A 19,978-nucleotide genomic window follows, 5' to 3' on the forward strand; every position below is an offset into this window, starting at 1 on the left:
AGTTAACCCTAAACCCAATGAGACTAAATCCTATTTAGGTTCGATGATGATACAGATAAAGTCAGATTTTGCTTACCTCAATCAATATCCTCTTTTTCTTTAAAAAAACAAATTAATTTGGTCTAGGAAACTTAACTGATAACATGATTTAAGTAACAACCCCACATTAATCCTGCTATTACATTTTTAAGCGATACCATTAAAAAAATACATTTTAAGCTAGAAAAAAAACAATAGGACTTGATTTTTTACTAATAAAAAAATAGGTCTTCGATTCTCTTCTATATTGTTGATATATTTCTTCTTCAGTTCTTCACCTATTTCTCAGTCTCAGCATACGGCGGCGCTCTCATCCCTTCACCCCTGCGCTTCCATTTCCCTTACCGATTAAGGTAATACTCTTTCTTCTTATCTTCAATCTTGTGAGTAAAATATTATTTGAATTTGTGGTTTTGAAAATGCCAAAAATAAATTTTTAAGTTAAAGTCTCAATTTGGTGTTTATCTATTTTATTTTGTTTTTTGTTTTATAGAAGTTTATTTATGCAAAATATATATCTGGTTGAAGTTTCTGATTATATTAGAATCATATTGAAAAGTTATCCCTATTCATAAGTTCACTCTCAAATTCTCTGTTTGACTCATTTTTTGTTGCAATGCTAACCATTTTGGCTAAATTCTCTGTTTGGCTCTTTGTTATACTTTTTTCTTCTTCATAAAGAAGAGTGGTTTAAAGCAGAAACTTAGTTTCATTGTTTTTCCCAAATTTTTATTTTTAATGAATTTTTTGGGATCCTTGGATCATGTGGAATAAGAGTGGGGAGAAAAGACTTTCCGTGCCGGAGAAGGGGCTTCTCGGTGCCCCGGCTCCACGCGTTGCCTTCTGCAGTTGCAGAGAGGAGAGGTGTAATTTCATTGGTGTATTGTCATTTTAAAAAACTGTTTAGAAATACTTTTATCAAACTTTTTTCTTTTAATAAAGACAAAACTACTCAATTTGTCAACTTTTTTTTTATTTCAAGTTGATCGCACAGGTTTTTCTAGTTTTAAACTGGTCCTTTTAGGTTATTTTATGTTTCAAACTGGTTTTATAAGTTGTTTATCCGGAAGAGCTGTAGCCTAAAATCCATTTTTTAATGGTGCAGATTGTGAAAACTAATAGATCGATTTTTTAGATCATTATCTTATGAACTCAGGCTCCAAAATTGTGAGTTTTAGTTAAGAATTGTGAGTTATGTGGAAAAATCTATCGGTGGAAGTGTAGAACCAAAATGAAAAAAAAAAAAAAAAAAACTTACACGACTAAGATAAAAACAATAAACAAATTAGAGGCTGAATGTACTAGTTTTGCCTTAAATAACTGATGTAGTTATAGAATGTATCTGTGAACCTTTATTAGTGTCTCCGAGTTTCTATTCTGGCATTGTTTGTTGGGTGGTTTGAGGCATGGGACCTTTTTTATTTTTGTCATGGTACTGTTCTGTTGATAGTAATTTTAGGCCTGAAGGAATTTGGATTTGTCCAATGATACTGTTATTTTGTTAGATAGTTCGAGCCATTAGGCCAGTTGTAATTGTGGTAGTTTTGTATTGTTGGATAATTAGGCTAGTTAGATTTATGTTGTTGTATTGCATTTTCAATATAATGTCTTCAAATCATACATTTGTTGGCCAAACAGTGGCCTAATCTTGGTTTAGTCAGTTCCGGTCAGGGGCTGGGTCTGGCCTAAAATTATTTAATTTTCGTGCTCGGATGTCAAATCAGACACATGAGCACCCTGCTAACAATTCTGATTTCTGGTTTGCGGCCAAAACACTATGCATTGATCCTCACTCTCTGTTTTACTCTCTAGCCGACTGGCAGCTTTCAGTTCATTACCAAGCACATGGATGCTGATGCCATCGAGGAACATGTCGATATGATCAGGGCTGTAGGAATTGACGACAATGATGAACAAGAAGATGATGGTTTTGATGATTATGATGATGATGAGGACGAAGATCCTGTCACTCTTGGTTTCGTTGAGAAGCCCAAGAATCAATGGTCTCTTCTCCGTCAATATTTCCCAAGCAAAGCTGGAGGTGTCCCGGTACTTTATCACCTCATCAAATTGTTTTGTGCTTTGCTCCTATTTTGCTCTAATTATTGAAACCAAGTCTGCCCATTGAATAAAAAATTAGAAACAACATAATTGTTAGTTTTTTATATTTATATGATCTGTTGTGATGTGAATAATAGGCCTGGCTTGACCCTCTGAATATACCATCAGGGAAGACTTCTCTATGTGACATTTGTGGCGACCCTTTAAAATTCCTGCTTCAGGTACGAAGCTAATTCCTCATACAATTTAATGTGCATAGTGATGGTTGTTACTGTGGATCATGATAAGTTGTTTGAAATTCTTGAACTGCTAGGTTTATGCACCAATAGAGAAGGACAGTACATTCCACCGGATGCTATTTGTTTTCATGTGTCCTTCAATGAAATGTCTTCTAAGGGATCAACATGAGCAATGGAAACGACAACCGGAGAAGCCATCTAGAAGGTCAGTGACCATCCTCTGAGGAACACAATTTTCCTTTTAACTTCCTCTGAATGTTGATTTCTAATCATGCAATGGTTTATTGAAGTGTGAAGGTTTTCCGTTGTCAACTGCCTCGCATCAATCCTTTTTACTCGAGTGAGCGCCCTGAGTATGACGGGAGTCACAAACCTGCTAGTAGTGGAGGTCTGTTTACTCTTCTGTATATTTTTTGTCTTGTTTTGATTAAAGTAATTCTATCTTACAAATATTTGTTGGGACCATTTATGTCAATTCATTCTCTCCCTTAGCTTGATTAATGTTCAGGGTAATTTTTGCCTGGGGGAAAAGTGTTCATATTTGTCAAGAGATAAAGATAGACTCTTAAAATAAAAACTTGTCAAGAGATGAAGATAGAGTGTTCATATTCGTCCTCTGCCTTAGTGTGGTAAAGATGGTGTTTTTTCTGTACAGGCCTTCATTTGATGGCCGTCTTAGTTGTGTGTGTTGATTTATGAATCTTTATACTCGTGACTGTCTCATTGTGAGGATTAGCATTAGAATCCAACAAGAGTTGGATACATGGCTACATGCTATCCATCTTTCTATTACTGCTATGTAGTGGAACAATGTTTTCTATCAGGAAAATATGATGTCCCGTTGCATTTCAATCTCAAATTTAAAGCAGTTACCTCGAACAAGCATCTCTTATTTTGTATTCTTATTCTTGTGATTCCCCTCATTATCTTAACAGTTATTTTACTCAATATATAACATAACGGCCTGCTGCCTGCTTTCCCATTAAGATATGTTGATTATCACTCTTAATGACTTGGGCATTGCAGTTCATGCACGCGCCTTCTATTAAATAGATTTATTATTCCGTTTGGCTTCTCTTATGATAGAATCTCTTCTTATTGTCAGCTGCTCTTTGTGATTGGTGTGGTACCTGGAAAGGAGATAAGCTTTGTAGTAGTTGCAGGCAAGTGCATTATTGCTCTGAGAAACACCAGGTAACTGGATTGCTTATATGTTTCGTCCAGCTTTCTTTCCACAAATTCGATTACAAAGTCATTCCTTTTATTTTTCAAATTATAGGCTGTGAGTTGGCGCTCAGGTCATAAAACTGCTTGCAAGCAGTTGAAAATTTCTTCACCTGGTTCTGGATCCACTTCATTGGTGTCTCAAAAAGGTCATAGTTGCTTAAGCTTTATACATTTATAAAGGGTTATTTACCTTTTTTGCTTGTTGATAAAGAAAATATTATTCACTTAGATCAAATCAAAATATGATAAAACTAGTTAAAATTGTGTTCAGCTATAGCAGTGTTATAATTTTTGGGAGAAAAGTCATAAATGTGACAAATATTTGGAACCAGAAAAGCTGCATGTAACAATAATAATAATATTTTAATTAGTATTTGCCTGGGTAACTTGAAAGTTGAAACATGCTCAAACCCGGTCATTGGAGGTTTCTGTCTAAATTTTTTTGATGTTTAGCTTCTTGTTGATTCTCATCTGAGATCATTGCCTTACAGTTGGAAGCAGCAATATGTGGCCTGAATTTGAGATCATCATTGAAGATGAAAGTGAATACAACATAGAAACATCTGAAGATAATACCTTAGCTAATTCCTCGATATTGAAGAGCAGGGTTGATGACTCAATGAATTCGCTTATGGATAGTTTTCAGGTAAATTGACTAGTTTTGTCAACATTATGTTACTTAATCAAGTATGTTATGTGTTACTTATAATGTCTATGAATAGGGTGATGATGACAAGAGGAGTTGGGCTAACTTCCAGGAGCGCATTGCCAAAGCCCCAGAACAAGTTTTGAGGTGATTAATATTTCGTAAATTTAGTGTGCTTAACTAATTTGGAGAATTTCCTTGTGTGCCCTTACTGGGGCAGCCATTTTGCTGAACTAAATGGGATAAAAATGTTCAATAAGCAAAATATATTTCCCTAGGAGATAAACAAGCTGGTAAGCTGGAAGAATATTGGTTGCCTCTTCTGATATTCCAACCGAACATTTTAAGAATGTTTATCTTACATTCTTACCAGCTGAAGGATAATTTTGAATAATGCGATATTTGCATAATGTGACAGTTACTATACTTAATGTCTAAGTACAGGGACACAAGTTGGAATTTAGTTTATGCTTCTTAATCCTTTTTTAGGCGAAATTATGCATCTTAATCTCTATTTCCCCTAAAATGATGTAAGGTGCATTGCTTTGATAATCATACTTTGTATATAACCTGGCTAATGATATTGATTTCATCAATATATATTTCTATTTAATTCGCAATTTTGCAATTACTTATGGTAAAAACAGGTACTATAGGAATACTAATGCTAAGCCAATATGGCCGGTTTCGAGTGGTCGACCATCAAAAGCTGATATCCCTAACTGCTGTTACTGTGGTGGACCTTTATGTTGTGAATTTCAGGTATTTATTTGAGAAATCAGTAGTTGAAGCTCCCATATGTTTTGCTCTTGTTTCCTTTAGTGACTAATTTTGTGATGTTGATGGTGCCAGATTTTGCCACAGTTGCTGTATTACTTTGGGGTAGACAATGAAGTAGACTCTTTGGATTGGACTACAATTGTTGTGTATACATGTGAAGCTTCTTGTGAAGCTGGTTTGGCTTACAAAGATGAATATGCTTGGGTTCAACTTTATTCACCTCCTGCTACACTGCAGTGAAATTTTGGCTTTTTTATTTGTGTAAGATTGTGGAATATGAGATAGCAACATTTTTGTTTAGTTCAACCATCAATTTTGAGGATTGTGAAAGGTGATTGTGTAACTTGTAAGCTTTTGTTGGGGTGAATTTTTTGCTATTATGAGGAGAATAGTTTATCTCAAGCAATACCCGACATTATATTTTTGCTTGTTGATAAAGAAAATAAAAAAGAAAGTACTTTTTGATGAAATCAAAAACATGTTAAACCTAATTATTTTAGGGCTCAGACATAAGCCAGGAGTACCTAGTTCGATAATCACCTATAAATTTGTTGCCAGATTTTCTTCCCTTAATTTGTGCTTGTAAGGGGTAATCTTCAGTGTATGTTCACTTTAATAGCACATTTCAGCATGCACAAGCAATCAAAAAGGAGTTTATTAATAAGAGAAAAACTTAAGAACAATACTCCACTAAGAAACATTTAGTATATTACAGAATACAAATATTTTGAAGAAAAATATAACCAAAATAAGAGGAACAAACAGAATTTCCTAGACAATAATAAGATAAAGGATGGAAGACCAAAAAACATTTAAAAATTCCTTTGCTTAACCAAAAATATTTTAAAAAGAATTTGAGAGAGTATATAAGAGGTATCCACTTCAATTTAGAGTGTTGGGTAAGTATTAACTATATGTCAAAGCTAACTATCACAGCCATTAAATTTCAATATGGCGTTGGTATCAAACACATCACATCTATAGAAAGAGATGTAAATACTTGATATATGTAAAAATCAAATAGGTAATCAAACATATTTGATATGGGAAAACGTACCTATTATTTTTAATGTTCTCCACAAAAATTTGAAAGAAAAAAGAAATTTCACAAACCAAACAATTTTTTCCAGTTTAATTGAGAGAAGGATGATTTCAGTAAATGAATTTAATATGTATACATACTTGTTTTTTACATCAAATCATTTAGCACTCGTGTTATAAACAAAAGTAATACAAATCAATTGTAGATAATATGCTAACAATGTAAATAACTTTATATTTTCAATGCATAGATTTTAAACTCTTTACCAAATACCAGACTGATAAAATAGGTACACATCTGTTATCCCACAAATTGTGCTCCAGCATATATCATTAGCTGTGGTTGGTCAGAAAAATAATTAACTATTAATTTGTTAACTTCAAAATATTTTTTCAATCAACCATAAACTTATAGTAGTGGACACAATTGGTGAGAGTAGATGTTATCCTCGTAAAATGAACTCAAATTCATATCAGATTTCTAACAACTACGCGGATTTAAAATTGTTATAAAGAAATTGGTCAAAGACCAAAAGAAAAGTGAAGTCGAGTGTGAAATATGTTATTTACCTGAATATGAAAGAATCGTTAAAAATTAGACGGTAATAGGAAAGGAATTACAGCAAACCATATAGAATAAAAACTTTGCAGAAACAAATGGCAAAATAACTATTTCTCTTTTCTTCATTATCACTGTCATTCATATTGAAATCAAATTCTTACACATGTCAAAATTCAGATAAATAAACAAATAACAAACTATAGGGTAAAACTCAACCCCATTATATATATAAAGCTCGTGAACCATTTTCACTAACTCCTTTACCATCTCCTTCCTCCTCTGTTCCCACCTCTCCCACCACCAAAACCATTTGAAAACCTACCATTCCTCCCACCTCCTCTTCCACCAAATCTATTTCCACCACTTCTATCATTAAACCCTCGACCGCCGCCGCCGCCGCCACCATACCTACCCACTTTCGATTGGTCTCTTTCTTGCAAACGGGGCAATGCTTTCACCACCTGCAGACTTACATTAGCAGCATTTTGCTGGCCTGAAAAGCACAAAACAATTCAACTGAGAGGAAAAGCTGTTTTGTAGAATTGATGCAACCATGAACCATATACTAATTTTCAACCAGCGTGTAGAGCTAAAGCTTGAAAAGGATAGCAAGGAATCAAACACAAAGCAGAAATTACGACCTTCATGGAAGGGGAAGTTGATGGATGCCATAGATATCTATGATCAAAAGATCTTTTTTAAATTCTAGAAATCATAGGTCAAAAAAATAATTAAACTTTACCGGTTATAAATGCATCTAAATCTTTCGCCGGTACGTCAAAAACAGCAGCATTTCCATCTGCAGTGATAGTAAGACCCTGCACTGTGTTAACCATCTCCTCCGGCACTAATCTCCTCAAGACTCCAAATGCAAACCTGATAACAGCCCATGAATGCGTGAGTGAAACAGGACCCAGTAAATGAAAAAACGCCGAACTGATTCTGATACTTTAAATGTTGCTGATAACTAAAGAAACAAGTCTACAGTAAAAAATAATATATCTAAACTACCAGAGTACCAGACTATCAAGTATTTAAGTATCTAGATAATGGTATGAAGTAAGATGCCCTTAATTAAATATTGCGAAGTTCTCACGATGGGGTGAAGATGGGTTTTCCAATCCCAAGAAGTAATGTAACATAATTCTCCATGGAAGTCAGAAGCGATCTTTTCTTTATCTCAGTAAAACCCTGCAAATAACACAATAATTTCCCAGGTCACACAAAATATCAAAGGTTAAGGGTTTTGTACATTGACATAAAATATGGTAAGGAAGGCATGCAGAATTCTGGAAGATCATTTGACTTACAACAGCCTTGGCAAGAGCTTTTGCAAGTAACTCAACAGCTGATAAACCACTGTTATTCAGAAGCCCCTCAGCAGTAGGCTTGAATGCAGGAACAACACTGCATTTATTACATGTGTGTTAGCAGCATAAGATAATATTAAACCAAGGTTATCAAATCGGGATTCGTATCGAATCATGGATGAAAGATACATGACCACTGATTAAAATAACATAATATATTTACACAGAAACAATCTATATTTGCACTATAAGAAATAGCTCTTGGGAGAAGACAAAAAATAACACTGCATTATGTTGAATTCGGAGCAGAAAGGTTTAGTCACAGTAAATAGAACTATCTAAAAACCTAAAGCAATTAGGGAAAGGGTATTTTCTTCATTTTATTGATGTTGTTTATCAAAACAAACACGCTATAAAGGGTTAATTTTCGAATTTCAGGGAACGGGTAGGCAACTCTGCCCATTTCAGGTGAAAACATTCAGGTTACTTAAAAATCTAAAATCTATGCTCCAGAAGCCGGGGTCACGTGCAGGGCGATCCAGTTGCGTGAGAGTAGCATGTCTGTTTGCCACCACTCCTCATTTGCGATTCTGCACCATAAGCAAAAAAAAAAGCATACCTATCAGACACTTGCAAAATCATTTCAGCAGCTTCCCCACCAACAGCTTTGGCAATATCGTCAGGCTGAGGAGCAGATATGTGTTCAAATTTCACACCTGATTCTCTTTCTATTCTAGATACACTTGACTTTCTGGGATCATAAAGCATTACAGCAACTCCAGTATTACCTGAAAAAACCAAACCAATATATAACAGGATATTTTGATAACACATTGTACTCAGTCTATAAACAAATAACAAATTCCAATATACCAGCTCTTCCTGTACGTCCAGAACGATGGATATATGCTTCTACATCACGTGGAGGCTCACACTAAATCAAATAAAATTCAGCAAATCACATCAAAATGCATATAATAATGATTCACTATTTTGCACATATATAATCATGGATACCTGGATAATTAACTGAACATCATTGATATCCAGACCCCTAGCTGCCACATTTGTGGCCACCAATGTCATGAATTTTCCAGACCTAAAACCGGCCAGTGTAACCTGCAAGGGACATAACACAATTAAGAGAATATAGAACAGCGAGAGATGCATCGAGAAATTATTATTAAAAATTGTTAAAAGGCACAAAACATGTCAGTCCAAAAGGATATTGTAGTTTCAAGACAAGTCACTCTTGCACCGTTGCACCATACATAGAATCAAAGGTTACAAAATCAATGATCAATAGATATATTTGAATTCATGTTAATAAAACTCTCACCTCACGTTGTGACTGTTGGATGTCACCATGGAGAGGTTTTGCTCCAGGCAAGACCCCCGCAAGCTCAGAAGCAGACTCCTTTTTCTCAGTAAAAATAATTGTTCGGCCTCCACTGAAACAGCACCAAATGTCAACAAAACGATTCCAAAGACTGATTGTTTATTATAATGTGAAATGTAAAATATCACCTGCTATAACAGCGAATAATGTCAGGGATAAGCTGGGACCTAGCAGAACTATTACATGGAAGAACAATATGCCTAACATTGTTGCTAGCCTTCATTTTCTCATTCCCAACAAGATCAGCAGTTTTCTTATTACGTTTCAAAAATCTTGTAGAAATCTGGAATGAAAAGGTGTTGGATAAGGCAAAGACTATGTATAACACACAATCAGCCCAAACAATGGATTTAAAACAAGAAATGATTGCATAGACACATACCTGTTTAACCCAGTCTGGTAAAGTAGCACTGAAAAGAAGTGTCTGAACTTTGTTAACATCATCTACCTTACCTACAAAAATCAAACAACACACCACTGTTATGCTGAAAATATATTACTATCAATCAACCTTGACTGACCTCAATTGCAAAGCACCATACACTAGAAAATGAGACAACAAATTGAAACAATGGTAGTTAATATTAAAGAATAGAGATAGTTAAGTTGTTTTTCTTTCTGCTATAACAATTAACATGTTCGTCACATGCTAATTAGTATTTGACACATGCAGAAAAGAGTAGATTAGTTTGTTAGAGTCAGTAACTGATTTATGCAGTTAGTGGACTGGTTTGTTAGTTTGTTATCTAGTTTTTTTCTATTTGCTTTCCCTTTATTTAAAGGGACAAGCTTATTCATTGTAAGTGTGGGTTTTATTAAATAAGATTCAGAAACACATTTTCTTCTTCAAATTCATATTTTCTTTTATCTCTTTACATGGTATCAATTGCACTGATGGCCACTGCCTCAGATCCTTCTTCTCCTCCACCTTCCCATGCCTCTGCTCCTCCTATCCGAGCTCTTTCTCCATCTCTTTCACTTCCCATCCCTTCTACTAAACTTAGTGAGAAAACTATCTCACTTGGAGCCAATTTATGATCTCTGTTCTAAGATCCAACAGAGCCATAAGGTTTATTCACCCCACTGATATCCCACCCAAATTCCCATCTGATTTTGACAGCATTCACCACCACATCAATCCTACATTCCTCAGTTGGGAAGAACAAGATCAGACTGTTTTTGCCTGGATTCTCAACTCCATTTCTGATTCCTCACACACAAGAGTGATTGGGTGTACATCATCTTGTCAATTGTGGGTTGAACTTCACACTTTTTGCAATGCTCACACCAAAGCCAGAAGCAGGTAACTCAGGGCTTAACTACGCACAATTTCTCAAAGCAACAATAACATTTCAGAATATTTTTCCAAAATCAAAGTTATAACTGATTCACTTGCATCTATAGGAACCCTTATATCAATTGCAGAACACAGACTACATCCTTGATGGATTAAGTGAAGAATTCCAACATGTCATCACAGCTATTGAAAGCCAAACTAATTCACCCTCTATCAATGAGCTTGAATAATTCTTGTTGACCTTTGAATCAAGACTCATCAAGAACAAGCACAAAGCAGTCTCTGATGCTTTGTCAGCCAACATAGCCACCCTTCCAACCCCACACCAAGCTACTGAATCTGTTCCCAATCCTAGACACTTTAACCTCACCTATCCACCATCAACATCTCCTCCCACCCACAGATATGACTCAATTCCGCCTTCATTTAATTATGGATCAAGAGGGGACGTTCAAACAGAAGAAATGACAGATTCAATAGGGGTAGCAGACCCTCTAGCAGGTTGGCCAGCAGCTTCTTCTGCACCCATTGCAACAGACCTGGTCATGATACAGCATGGTGTTATTTTGTCCAATAGAACATACCCAACCCTTATCTAGCTTACCCCTACCCATATCCTCCCTCTTATTTTACTAATTTTCAACCCAACTACCCTAGAGGGATCAAGACCTGACCACAACCCCTCCAAATCAAACAACTCCTCCACTGGCCAAAATTATTCCATTCCCACTTCACCATACTATCCCTACTGTAACCAATATTCTATGCCTACCCACAGACCTCCTTTCTCACCCTATCCCTTTAATGGCCCTCAACATCCATTTGGCTACCTACCTTATGCCATGAATGTCAGCACTGGAGACTCTGATTCAAAGCACTATCTATGGTTTCCAGATTCAGGTGCTACCAACCACATCACCTCTGACCCTGCTCTTGTTCATCACACTGGTCCAGAACACCTATATATGGGTAATGGCACTAAAGAACCCATTTCTTGTAGTGGAACCACCACATTTTCTTCTCCCTTAAATCCTCACATCTCTCTATCTTTACATAATCTTCTTCTTGTGCCCACTATTACTAAAATCTTAATTAGTGTCTCTCAATTTGCCAAAGATAACAATTGTTACTTTGAATTTCACCCTAATGAGTGTTTTGTGAAATCACAGGATTCTAACACCATTCTTCTCAAAGGGTCAATAACCTCAGAAGGCCTCTATGCTTTCCAGAGTCTATTCCCACAAAAATCAGCATGTTATGCTTCCATTCCCAACTCAAATAACCAGTTCAAATCAACTGCCTTAGATAGTCTAGCATCTACAAATTGTTCTACTCAATTTTAGTGGCATTGTAGACTAGGACATGCCCACACAACTACTCTAACCAATATTCTATCCCTTTGTAAAATCCCCTACTCAAATAAAAAATGTCTCTGATTTTTGTAATGCATGCTGCTATGGCAAGTCTCATAGAATTCACTCTCCTAATTCCATTATTTGTTATTCTAATTGCTTTGATTTGCTCTATCTAGATTTATGGGGACCTGCAGCAGTTCTTTCTGAATCTGGTTTTAAATACTATTTGTCCATAGTTGATGCAAAAACTAGACATACTTGGATATTCCTACTAAAAAAAAATTGAGACCTTAACCATCTTTAAACACGTTATCAAATTGGTTCAAACCCAATTTAATAAAACCATCAAAGCTATTCAAACTGGTGAGGGGGTGAGTTTAGACCTTTTATATTCTATCTCTTTACATTAGGCATTTCACATAGACTATCACGCCCTCATACTCATCATCAACAAGGAACAGTAGAGAGAAAGCACAAACATATAGTTGAAACAAGATTAACCTTGTTGGCCCATGCTGGATTACCTTTCACCTTTTGGGAATATGCCTTTACTACTGCTGTGTTTCTAGTTAATAGACTCCCCTCTGCCACCCTCAACAACAAATCTCTTTATTACCTCCTGTTTGGAACTAACCCTAATTACACCTCTTTAAGAATTTTTGGATGTGTCTGCTTCCATTTACTTAGGCCATGTAACACTCACAAAATTTACCATAGATCCACTTAATGCACCTTTCTAGGGTACTCATCTATGAATAAAGGGTATAAATGTTTATCCAAGAATGAGAGGATATACATCTCTAAAGATATCAAATTTAATGAACATGTTTTTCCTTTCAAAATCCCTACAAAACAAGCTTCTTCTATTACCTCTGAAAACCACAATCATGTCTCACCTTTCCCAAACAACCTATCCAATCACAACTACACCTCTCACATCAACTATACCCCTGCAAACTCTAGTACCTCAGAAACAACACCCTCCCACAATCATATTAATCCTGCTCAAAACTAAACCTCTTCCTTTACACCTATTTATGACCCTGCAATCCTCAATGATCTTGTCAACCCCTTGTCTTCTGATTCATCCACAACTGCTATATCTCTCTTATCCTCTACCACTCATAATCCATCCTCCTCATCTACTTTGACCCATAAACCCCTACCTTCTCATCCTATGACAACTAAGTCCAAGGTTGGTATAAATAAATTCATCTTGCCTAATCTTGCAAGCCTTTTTCTTGTCCACACTGAACCCTCTACTCCCAAAGAGGCTCTTCTTAGTCCAGTATGGAAAAGAGCAATGCAAGAAAAGTATGATGCTCTTTTTAAATTAGGAACTTGGTCTCTAGTTCCCTTACCTCCACATAAAAAGGTAATTGGCTGCAAGTGGGTATTCAGGATTAAGGAAAATCCTGATGGCTCCATCAACAAATATAAAGCCAGGCTTGTTGTCAAAGGCTTCCATCAGCAACTAGGAATTGATTACAATGAGACTTTCTCACCTATAGTCAAACCTGTCACTATTAGGATACTTCTCACCCTAGCAGTTACTTATGGATGGGCTATTCAACAGCTTGACATAAACAATGCCTTCCTAAATGGTGTTCTAAATGAAGAGGTTTACATGACTCAGCCTACTAGTTTTCAAAATGGTGATAAAACCACTGTATGCAAGTTACACAAGGCATTATATGGTCACACATAGAGTCCTAGACAATGGTTTGAGAAATTTAAAAGCACTCTTCTTCAGCTAGGATTTTAAAACAACAAATGTGATAACTCTCTATTCATCTCTCTTACTAGTACCTACTAACTATTTGTCTTAGTTTATGTGGATGACATAATCATAATTAGGTTATCAAACTCTCAAATTTCTGTTCTTGTTGACAAACAAAACACTGCCTTTGCTCTTAAAGAATTAGGAAATTTAGACTATTTTCTAGGAATTGAGGTCAAACATCTTCAGCTCTTTGTTTCTCACTCAAACTACTTACATTAAGGATCTTCTCAGGAGAGCCAATATGGAATCTGCCAAATTCAGCATTACTCCTATGGCAACCACTTGCAGGTTATCCAAAACTGAGTCAAAACTCTTTGACAATCCTACTTTGTACAGATCAGTAGTTGGAGCTCTTCAATATGCTATAATTACTAGACCTGATTTAACTTATAGTGTCAATAAGGTGTGTCAGTTTATGAGTAGTCCTCTTGAACAACATTGGGTTGTTGTCAAAAGGATCTTGAGATATCTACAAGGAACTCTCCATCTTGCCATACATCTCAAAGTTGTTGTTTCAGCTTCCTCTCTTCCTATTACTCTAACAGCTCTATGTGATGCAGATTGGGCTGCTGATCTTGATGACATACAATCTGTATCAGGGGCTTGCTTGTTTGTTGAATCTAATCTAGTTACTTGGTGGTCAAAAAAGCAGCAAACAGTCTCCAGATCCAGCACTGAAGCTGAATACAGAAGTCTTGCCCTTGCTGCTCAAGAAATGATCTGGGTTGAGTCTTTACTTTCAGAACTCAAGATCCCACATCAAGTTCCTCTTATTCTATGTGATAACCTCAGTACTGTGAGCATGTCTTACAATCCTGTTCTTCATAGCAGGACAAAACACATAGAACTTGATCTTTTTTTTTGTAAGAGATAAGATTCAAGCCAAGTCTCTTCAAGTGAAACACATCTCTTCTGAATTTCAGACAGCTGATGTGCTCACCAAGCCTTTGGCTACTGCTAGGTTTCTAACTCTAAGAAAGCAACTTAAAGTAGTTGACTTAGCATCCTTAGTCAACTACCCTCAGTTTCAGGGGGGTATACTAGAGAATAGAGATAGTTAAGTTGTTTTTCTTTTTACTGTAACAATTAGCATGTGACAACATGCTAGTTAATATTTGGTATAGATTAGTTTGTTAGAGTCACTAACTAATTTATGCAGTTACTGGACTAGTTTGTTAGTTTGTTATCTATTTTTTTTTTGTTTACTTTCCCTTTATTTAAAGGAACAAGCTTATTCATGGTAAGTGTGAGTTTTATTCAATAAGATTCAGAAACACATTTTTTTCTTCAAATTCATATTTTCTTTTATCTCTTTAGGGTTAAAATTTGATGAAATTCAGTCTTTTATCAAATTGCAATTAGCTTCTGAGTTACCAGAAATGCCAAACCACGAAAAGGAAAATCAGCAGCGCTGACGAAATCAGTGGCAATTTAAAAAGGCATAGTTTGTGGACCACTTCAATCGAACAGTCAAACAATGTACAACCCCCATTGCCATCACCGAGGATATATTTTCACAAAGAGACAACAGCATTAAAAACTATTTATGCAACTCTAATTAGAACTACCAAATTGAAAAACAACGGATGAGAAGCTACAGAGTAGACAATTATCCCCCAATGACCTTAAACAATAAGATGGAACCTCAGTGGGCTCAGATGCACAAGTACATAAGGCATACAGAATTTACATTTAGCAAAAGAACAAACAGCATACCTAGAATGAGTTCAACATCTTCAACAAAACCCATCCTCAGCATCTCATCAGCCTCATCAAGAACACGGAACCTTAGTAGGCTCAGGTCAATATTTCCCCTCTCTATATGATCCTGCACAAAATCAGCAATACTCTTCAATACAACAGTAGTCTTTCTTAATTAGCAGCTACATGCAACCAACAACCACTATTTAAATAATTACCTTTATGCGGCCAGGTGTGCCAATAACAACATCAACACCCCTCTTGAGCTTAATCTCTTGAGTCTGATATGGAGCCCCACCATATAAACAGCAAGAAGCCAATCCCATTGCCCCACCATAAACTTCAAAATCAGCATGCACCTAATGCACCACAACATAACACAGTTAAAAATACACATAATATGGCAAACTATACCACTCCTGCAATCAGATCATAAGTAGTACTGTTAAGTATTAACTATACCTGTTTGGCCAACTCCCTAGTAGGTAGAAGCACAATGACACTCGGAGACCTCCCATAGCCCATCTTTCTCGATGCTTTTGCCGGTCCATTTGTTAAAGACTCTAATATAGGCAACACAAAGGCCAGAGTTTTACCCTGCCAAAACAAAAGATAGAGATTTATTAAAAAATGAGAGACCAGACAAAACCAGAACACTAGTATAACTTCCACTTCTCTTGAATTTGTCTGGCAGCTTCCAAAACTAGTTATCTGACATTCTGACCACAATCACATCTCTTTAACCACATAACATCACCCTATATAAGCTACAAACACTAATGGTGAAATTACACTAGCCTCTCCTTAGATTAGGCTTAATCACACAGTTATTATGTGGAAATACGCTGACAAAACTGGACATGCAAAAATAACATATTTTTCCAGCAAAAATAAAGGATAATGTAATTAAATTGGCAGATACATCAGGTAAGGTGCTAAGGCTTGCCTAAATTACAGTAAGTTGACGTTATTATTGCACTCATGCTATCGAAGGGGTTATACTGAAATTACGCAAGGGAAGTGAGTGTAACCTCTGAAGCACAGATTCGTCAAACACCCTCGCGTGTCGGTGTCCGATACATACCCAACACGGATACGCTCGGATTCGCGAGAGTATCCAAAAATTAAAAAAATTAAATTAATAAATATCAAGACACCAACTTGTTTTCAATAAAATATAGGATATATAGATTCATTTTCAATAGAATATAGGATATATAGATTCGTTTTCAATAAAATAGGATAAGATAGATTCGTTTTCAATAAACACCAACTTGTTTGAAGGTCACCAAGACTCCTACCAAAATAACATCACAACCATTGACCCTCCGATAGTCAGTACTCTGCGATCCGCAACTTATTTTACTTTGGATATTTTGATTTACACTTATAATTTTATCATATTTTATTTGGTTTTTATTATTTTCCACGCGTATCGTATCTTATATTTTTAGAAAATGTGTGTCGACGTATCGTATGTTATATTCGTGCTTCATATAACTATGGAAACAAGTTGTGTAAATACTCAAACCTCAAGGGAGGTAGATATACTTTCCGACACCTCGATGTTATCGTGTGAGAGTATACTACGGTATTTATGTCCCTAACTGTTTCCACATGAGCTAGATTTTATGGTGGAGGCCAATTAATATAGCATTTGTTTCCTTTTAGTGAATTCAGTGACAATTTCACAGATTTTGCTTATCCAAGATAAGTTATTCCGTTCAACCAGTAAAATCACGTCGAGGAAGGAATAACTTATTGAACACGTCGTGATTTTAAATAGGTAAACGACGCTTTTTGAAATTTCCGAAACCGCTAACATGTCAATAAGTATTAATTGATACATATAATGAATGAGTATTAATTGTACATATATATATATATATATAAGTATGTTACAGACCTGACCAGTGCGAGCACGACCAACCAAATCGGAACCATCAAGGATGATATCGAATGTCATGGCTTGAATAGGAAACAATGCTTCAATCCCCTTCTCCTTCAATTTCACCTTCAACGGTTCCGATATTCTAAACATGGAAACCGCATTCGGATTCTCACCTTCAATCTCAACCTCTTCTTCTTCTACATCTTCTTCTTCCATCTCCACCTTCACCTTCTTATTCTTCTTCTTCTTCGATTTCAATCCTTCAACAGCATCACTCTTCTCATCATAATCATCATCACCTTCTGATGATGAATGCTTCTTCCTCTTCTTTATCTCCTTGGAACCGTTCTTCTTCTTCTTCGTATCAGAAACGGCGTCGTTCTGGGACTTCTCTGTGTTGTGGTTGTTGTTTTTGTTTTTCTTATGTTTTTTGTGTTTGTTCTCGGGTGAAACGATGTCGTTTGATAGAGTGAGAGAAGGCATGATTGCTAAACGATGCGTTTTGGGGTTGTGGTTTTGATAGTGTGAGTGAGTAAAAGGTGGTAGAGAGATATTTTCTCCTGGTACGAAGGTTTCGGAAATGAGTTGAAGAAGCAGGAAAATAAAGAGGAAGAGATGTGGCACGTTCTCACCCGTTGGATCATCATTTTTCTATATTAGGCGTTGGATTGTGTACCTGAAAGTCTGAAACGGTTTCGGTTATATTATTTTATTAAGTCAAGATTCGATAAACCTTCGAGGAAGGATGTAGATGGAATCATGTCTTTTTCACTTTTGAGTTTTGCAATCATAATTCATTAACCACTTTTGATTATGTGACGGTGAAAGATACAATCGTATAAAATTCATATATTATTGAGTCATATTTTTTTTCACTTTTGAGTTTTGTAATCATAATTCATTAATAAAAAAATTAAATGTCAAAATTTGATTTTCATTATTCTCATCTCTTTTAAGTTATATACATGGTCACTTATGTATATTCAATTATTCATATACTAACAATATATGCATTTTTGTTCTCTTGTTTGTTTTGGTGACACTTCTGTATATTCAGTTGGCTTTAGAAATGTATAGTTATATGCTCTTTTGAGACTATCCTTACTCTTTTTTTGTAACTTGCTTGAAAAAACCTTGTTGTTGTATGATCAAGTGGCTATGTATTTATGTTTATTTTAATGATTTGTTTTGGAGTTGAATTTTGGAAGGTGGGTAATTGAAAGAAAAGACTTAAGAATCATCTCACAAATATATTTTATGGCTCCAAGACATTTTCTCCCCTTATTTTTTCCTCCAAAATCTAATTATTTGAAAGAAAAGACTTAAGAATCATCTCACAAATATATTTTATGGCTCCAAAACATTTTCTCCCCTTATTTTTTCCTCCAAAATCTAATTCTCAAACTTACTCCAAACTATTTCAGAGGTAAACTGCTTTATTTATTAACTTCAATCATAGTGTGGATGTTTTTGAAAGCTTATTCTTTTAATCTTATGATTTATTCAAGAAAAAAAAACTTCATCAATTTTACTGCATAGTACTTTTGAAGATTAAAATCCATTATCAATTAATTATATTATTTTTTTAATGTGATAAGGGGCATTACAACAATTATCTATTTTATCTTATAGATAATTCAGAAGTTGTGGCAACAACAACATTCTTCACTAATGTAAAATATTCATTTTATTATCACCTGAAGAATTCATGAAGCTAATCATTCTATTTTTGAATGGTTGAAGACATAATTGGATATCAAGTTTTGGATAGATTTTTTTTGGAGAAGAATAAGTAAGAGAGAGGAGGGGTATTATCACCTGAAGAATTCATGAAGCTAATCATTCTTTTCTTTTTTTAAATATATTTTCAATGACAAAAGTGTTATTCTATTATATATAAAAATTAAAGATAAAAATGTTTTATCATATTATTATTTCTTATTTGTTTTTTATAGTATTTGTCTCTCCATTAATGAAGATAGAGATGTCCTCACTCATCATTATATGGTGATGAGTGTGAAGAAGGAAAGAAAAAATTTGTCAAAGATTTTACTGATGAAATCTAATGCTGATATAACATTTTTAATGACAATAACTAATGACTAATTGGAGCAATTAATTGAAATTAGATGAACTTTTATTACTAAGAGGACCAAAATTGAATTTTTATTAGTGAGAGTATCCAAATAGTTAGTATACACCACCTATGTTCATGTCGCTTTTTCTTGTGAAATCACTAATCCCTTAACTTACTATCTTAACCAATTAACCACGGTAAAGATTAACATACATCTCATATGTTAAGAGGTTAAGTACATCAATCACAGCAATATTTTTATATACCTTTTACATTTATCAACTTTTTTATTGCTATTGTCTTAGAAACATACATTATGTTACTTCTCTAACTAGCCGGGTACCTATGCACTTGCACGGGTCGCTTTTTTGTTTATGCATAATGTAAATATAATATACATATATTTTATAATATCAATAAATCATGTATTGAAACATTATATTTCTCATTCATATAAATGCAATATTAACATTGATTTTTTAGTGTATATGTAGAATATTAACAATTATAAATGCGTTTGTATAAGCATTTATTTGTTGAAAGTGTGATTATAGAAAATATTTGATTCTT

General features: G+C 35.0%; 2 protein-coding genes across 3 annotated transcripts; one reads left to right on the forward strand and one right to left on the reverse strand.

Annotated features, from left to right (window-relative positions):
• LOC109325628 (programmed cell death protein 2) lies at positions 271–5,372 on the forward strand. 2 transcript variants are annotated; one of them, XM_019558090.1, is made up of 11 exons: positions 271–392; positions 1,852–2,088; positions 2,238–2,321; positions 2,414–2,544; positions 2,630–2,727; positions 3,445–3,533; positions 3,619–3,721; positions 4,058–4,212; positions 4,289–4,359; positions 4,860–4,974; positions 5,065–5,372. In XM_019558090.1, the coding sequence occupies exons 2-11, from the start codon at positions 1,885–1,887 to the stop codon at positions 5,230–5,232; spliced, it is 1,218 nt and encodes a 405-aa protein (XP_019413635.1). In that variant the 5' UTR covers positions 271–392; positions 1,852–1,884; the 3' UTR covers positions 5,233–5,372. The 2 variants fall into 2 exon arrangements, with proteins under 2 accessions (XP_019413635.1, XP_019413636.1); XM_019558091.1 differs by having other exon boundaries at positions 272–392; positions 3,619–3,712.
• On the reverse strand, positions 6,655–17,964 carry LOC109325627 (DEAD-box ATP-dependent RNA helicase 7-like). The gene is made up of 14 exons (XM_019558089.1): positions 17,347–17,964; positions 15,903–16,037; positions 15,659–15,799; positions 15,456–15,567; positions 9,687–9,757; positions 9,433–9,587; positions 9,245–9,356; positions 8,923–9,024; positions 8,779–8,839; positions 8,525–8,693; positions 7,906–8,002; positions 7,692–7,786; positions 7,338–7,471; positions 6,655–7,088 (listed from the first exon to the last, which is right to left on the reverse strand). Exons 1-14 carry the CDS (start codon positions 17,812–17,814, stop codon positions 6,856–6,858), a joined length of 2,085 nt encoding a protein of 694 aa, XP_019413634.1. The 5' UTR covers positions 17,815–17,964; the 3' UTR covers positions 6,655–6,855.

Source organism: Lupinus angustifolius, chromosome LG13 (assembly GCF_001865875.1).
Source record: "Lupinus angustifolius cultivar Tanjil chromosome LG13, LupAngTanjil_v1.0, whole genome shotgun sequence".
In the NCBI taxonomy this organism is placed as follows: domain Eukaryota; kingdom Viridiplantae; phylum Streptophyta; class Magnoliopsida; order Fabales; family Fabaceae; genus Lupinus; species Lupinus angustifolius.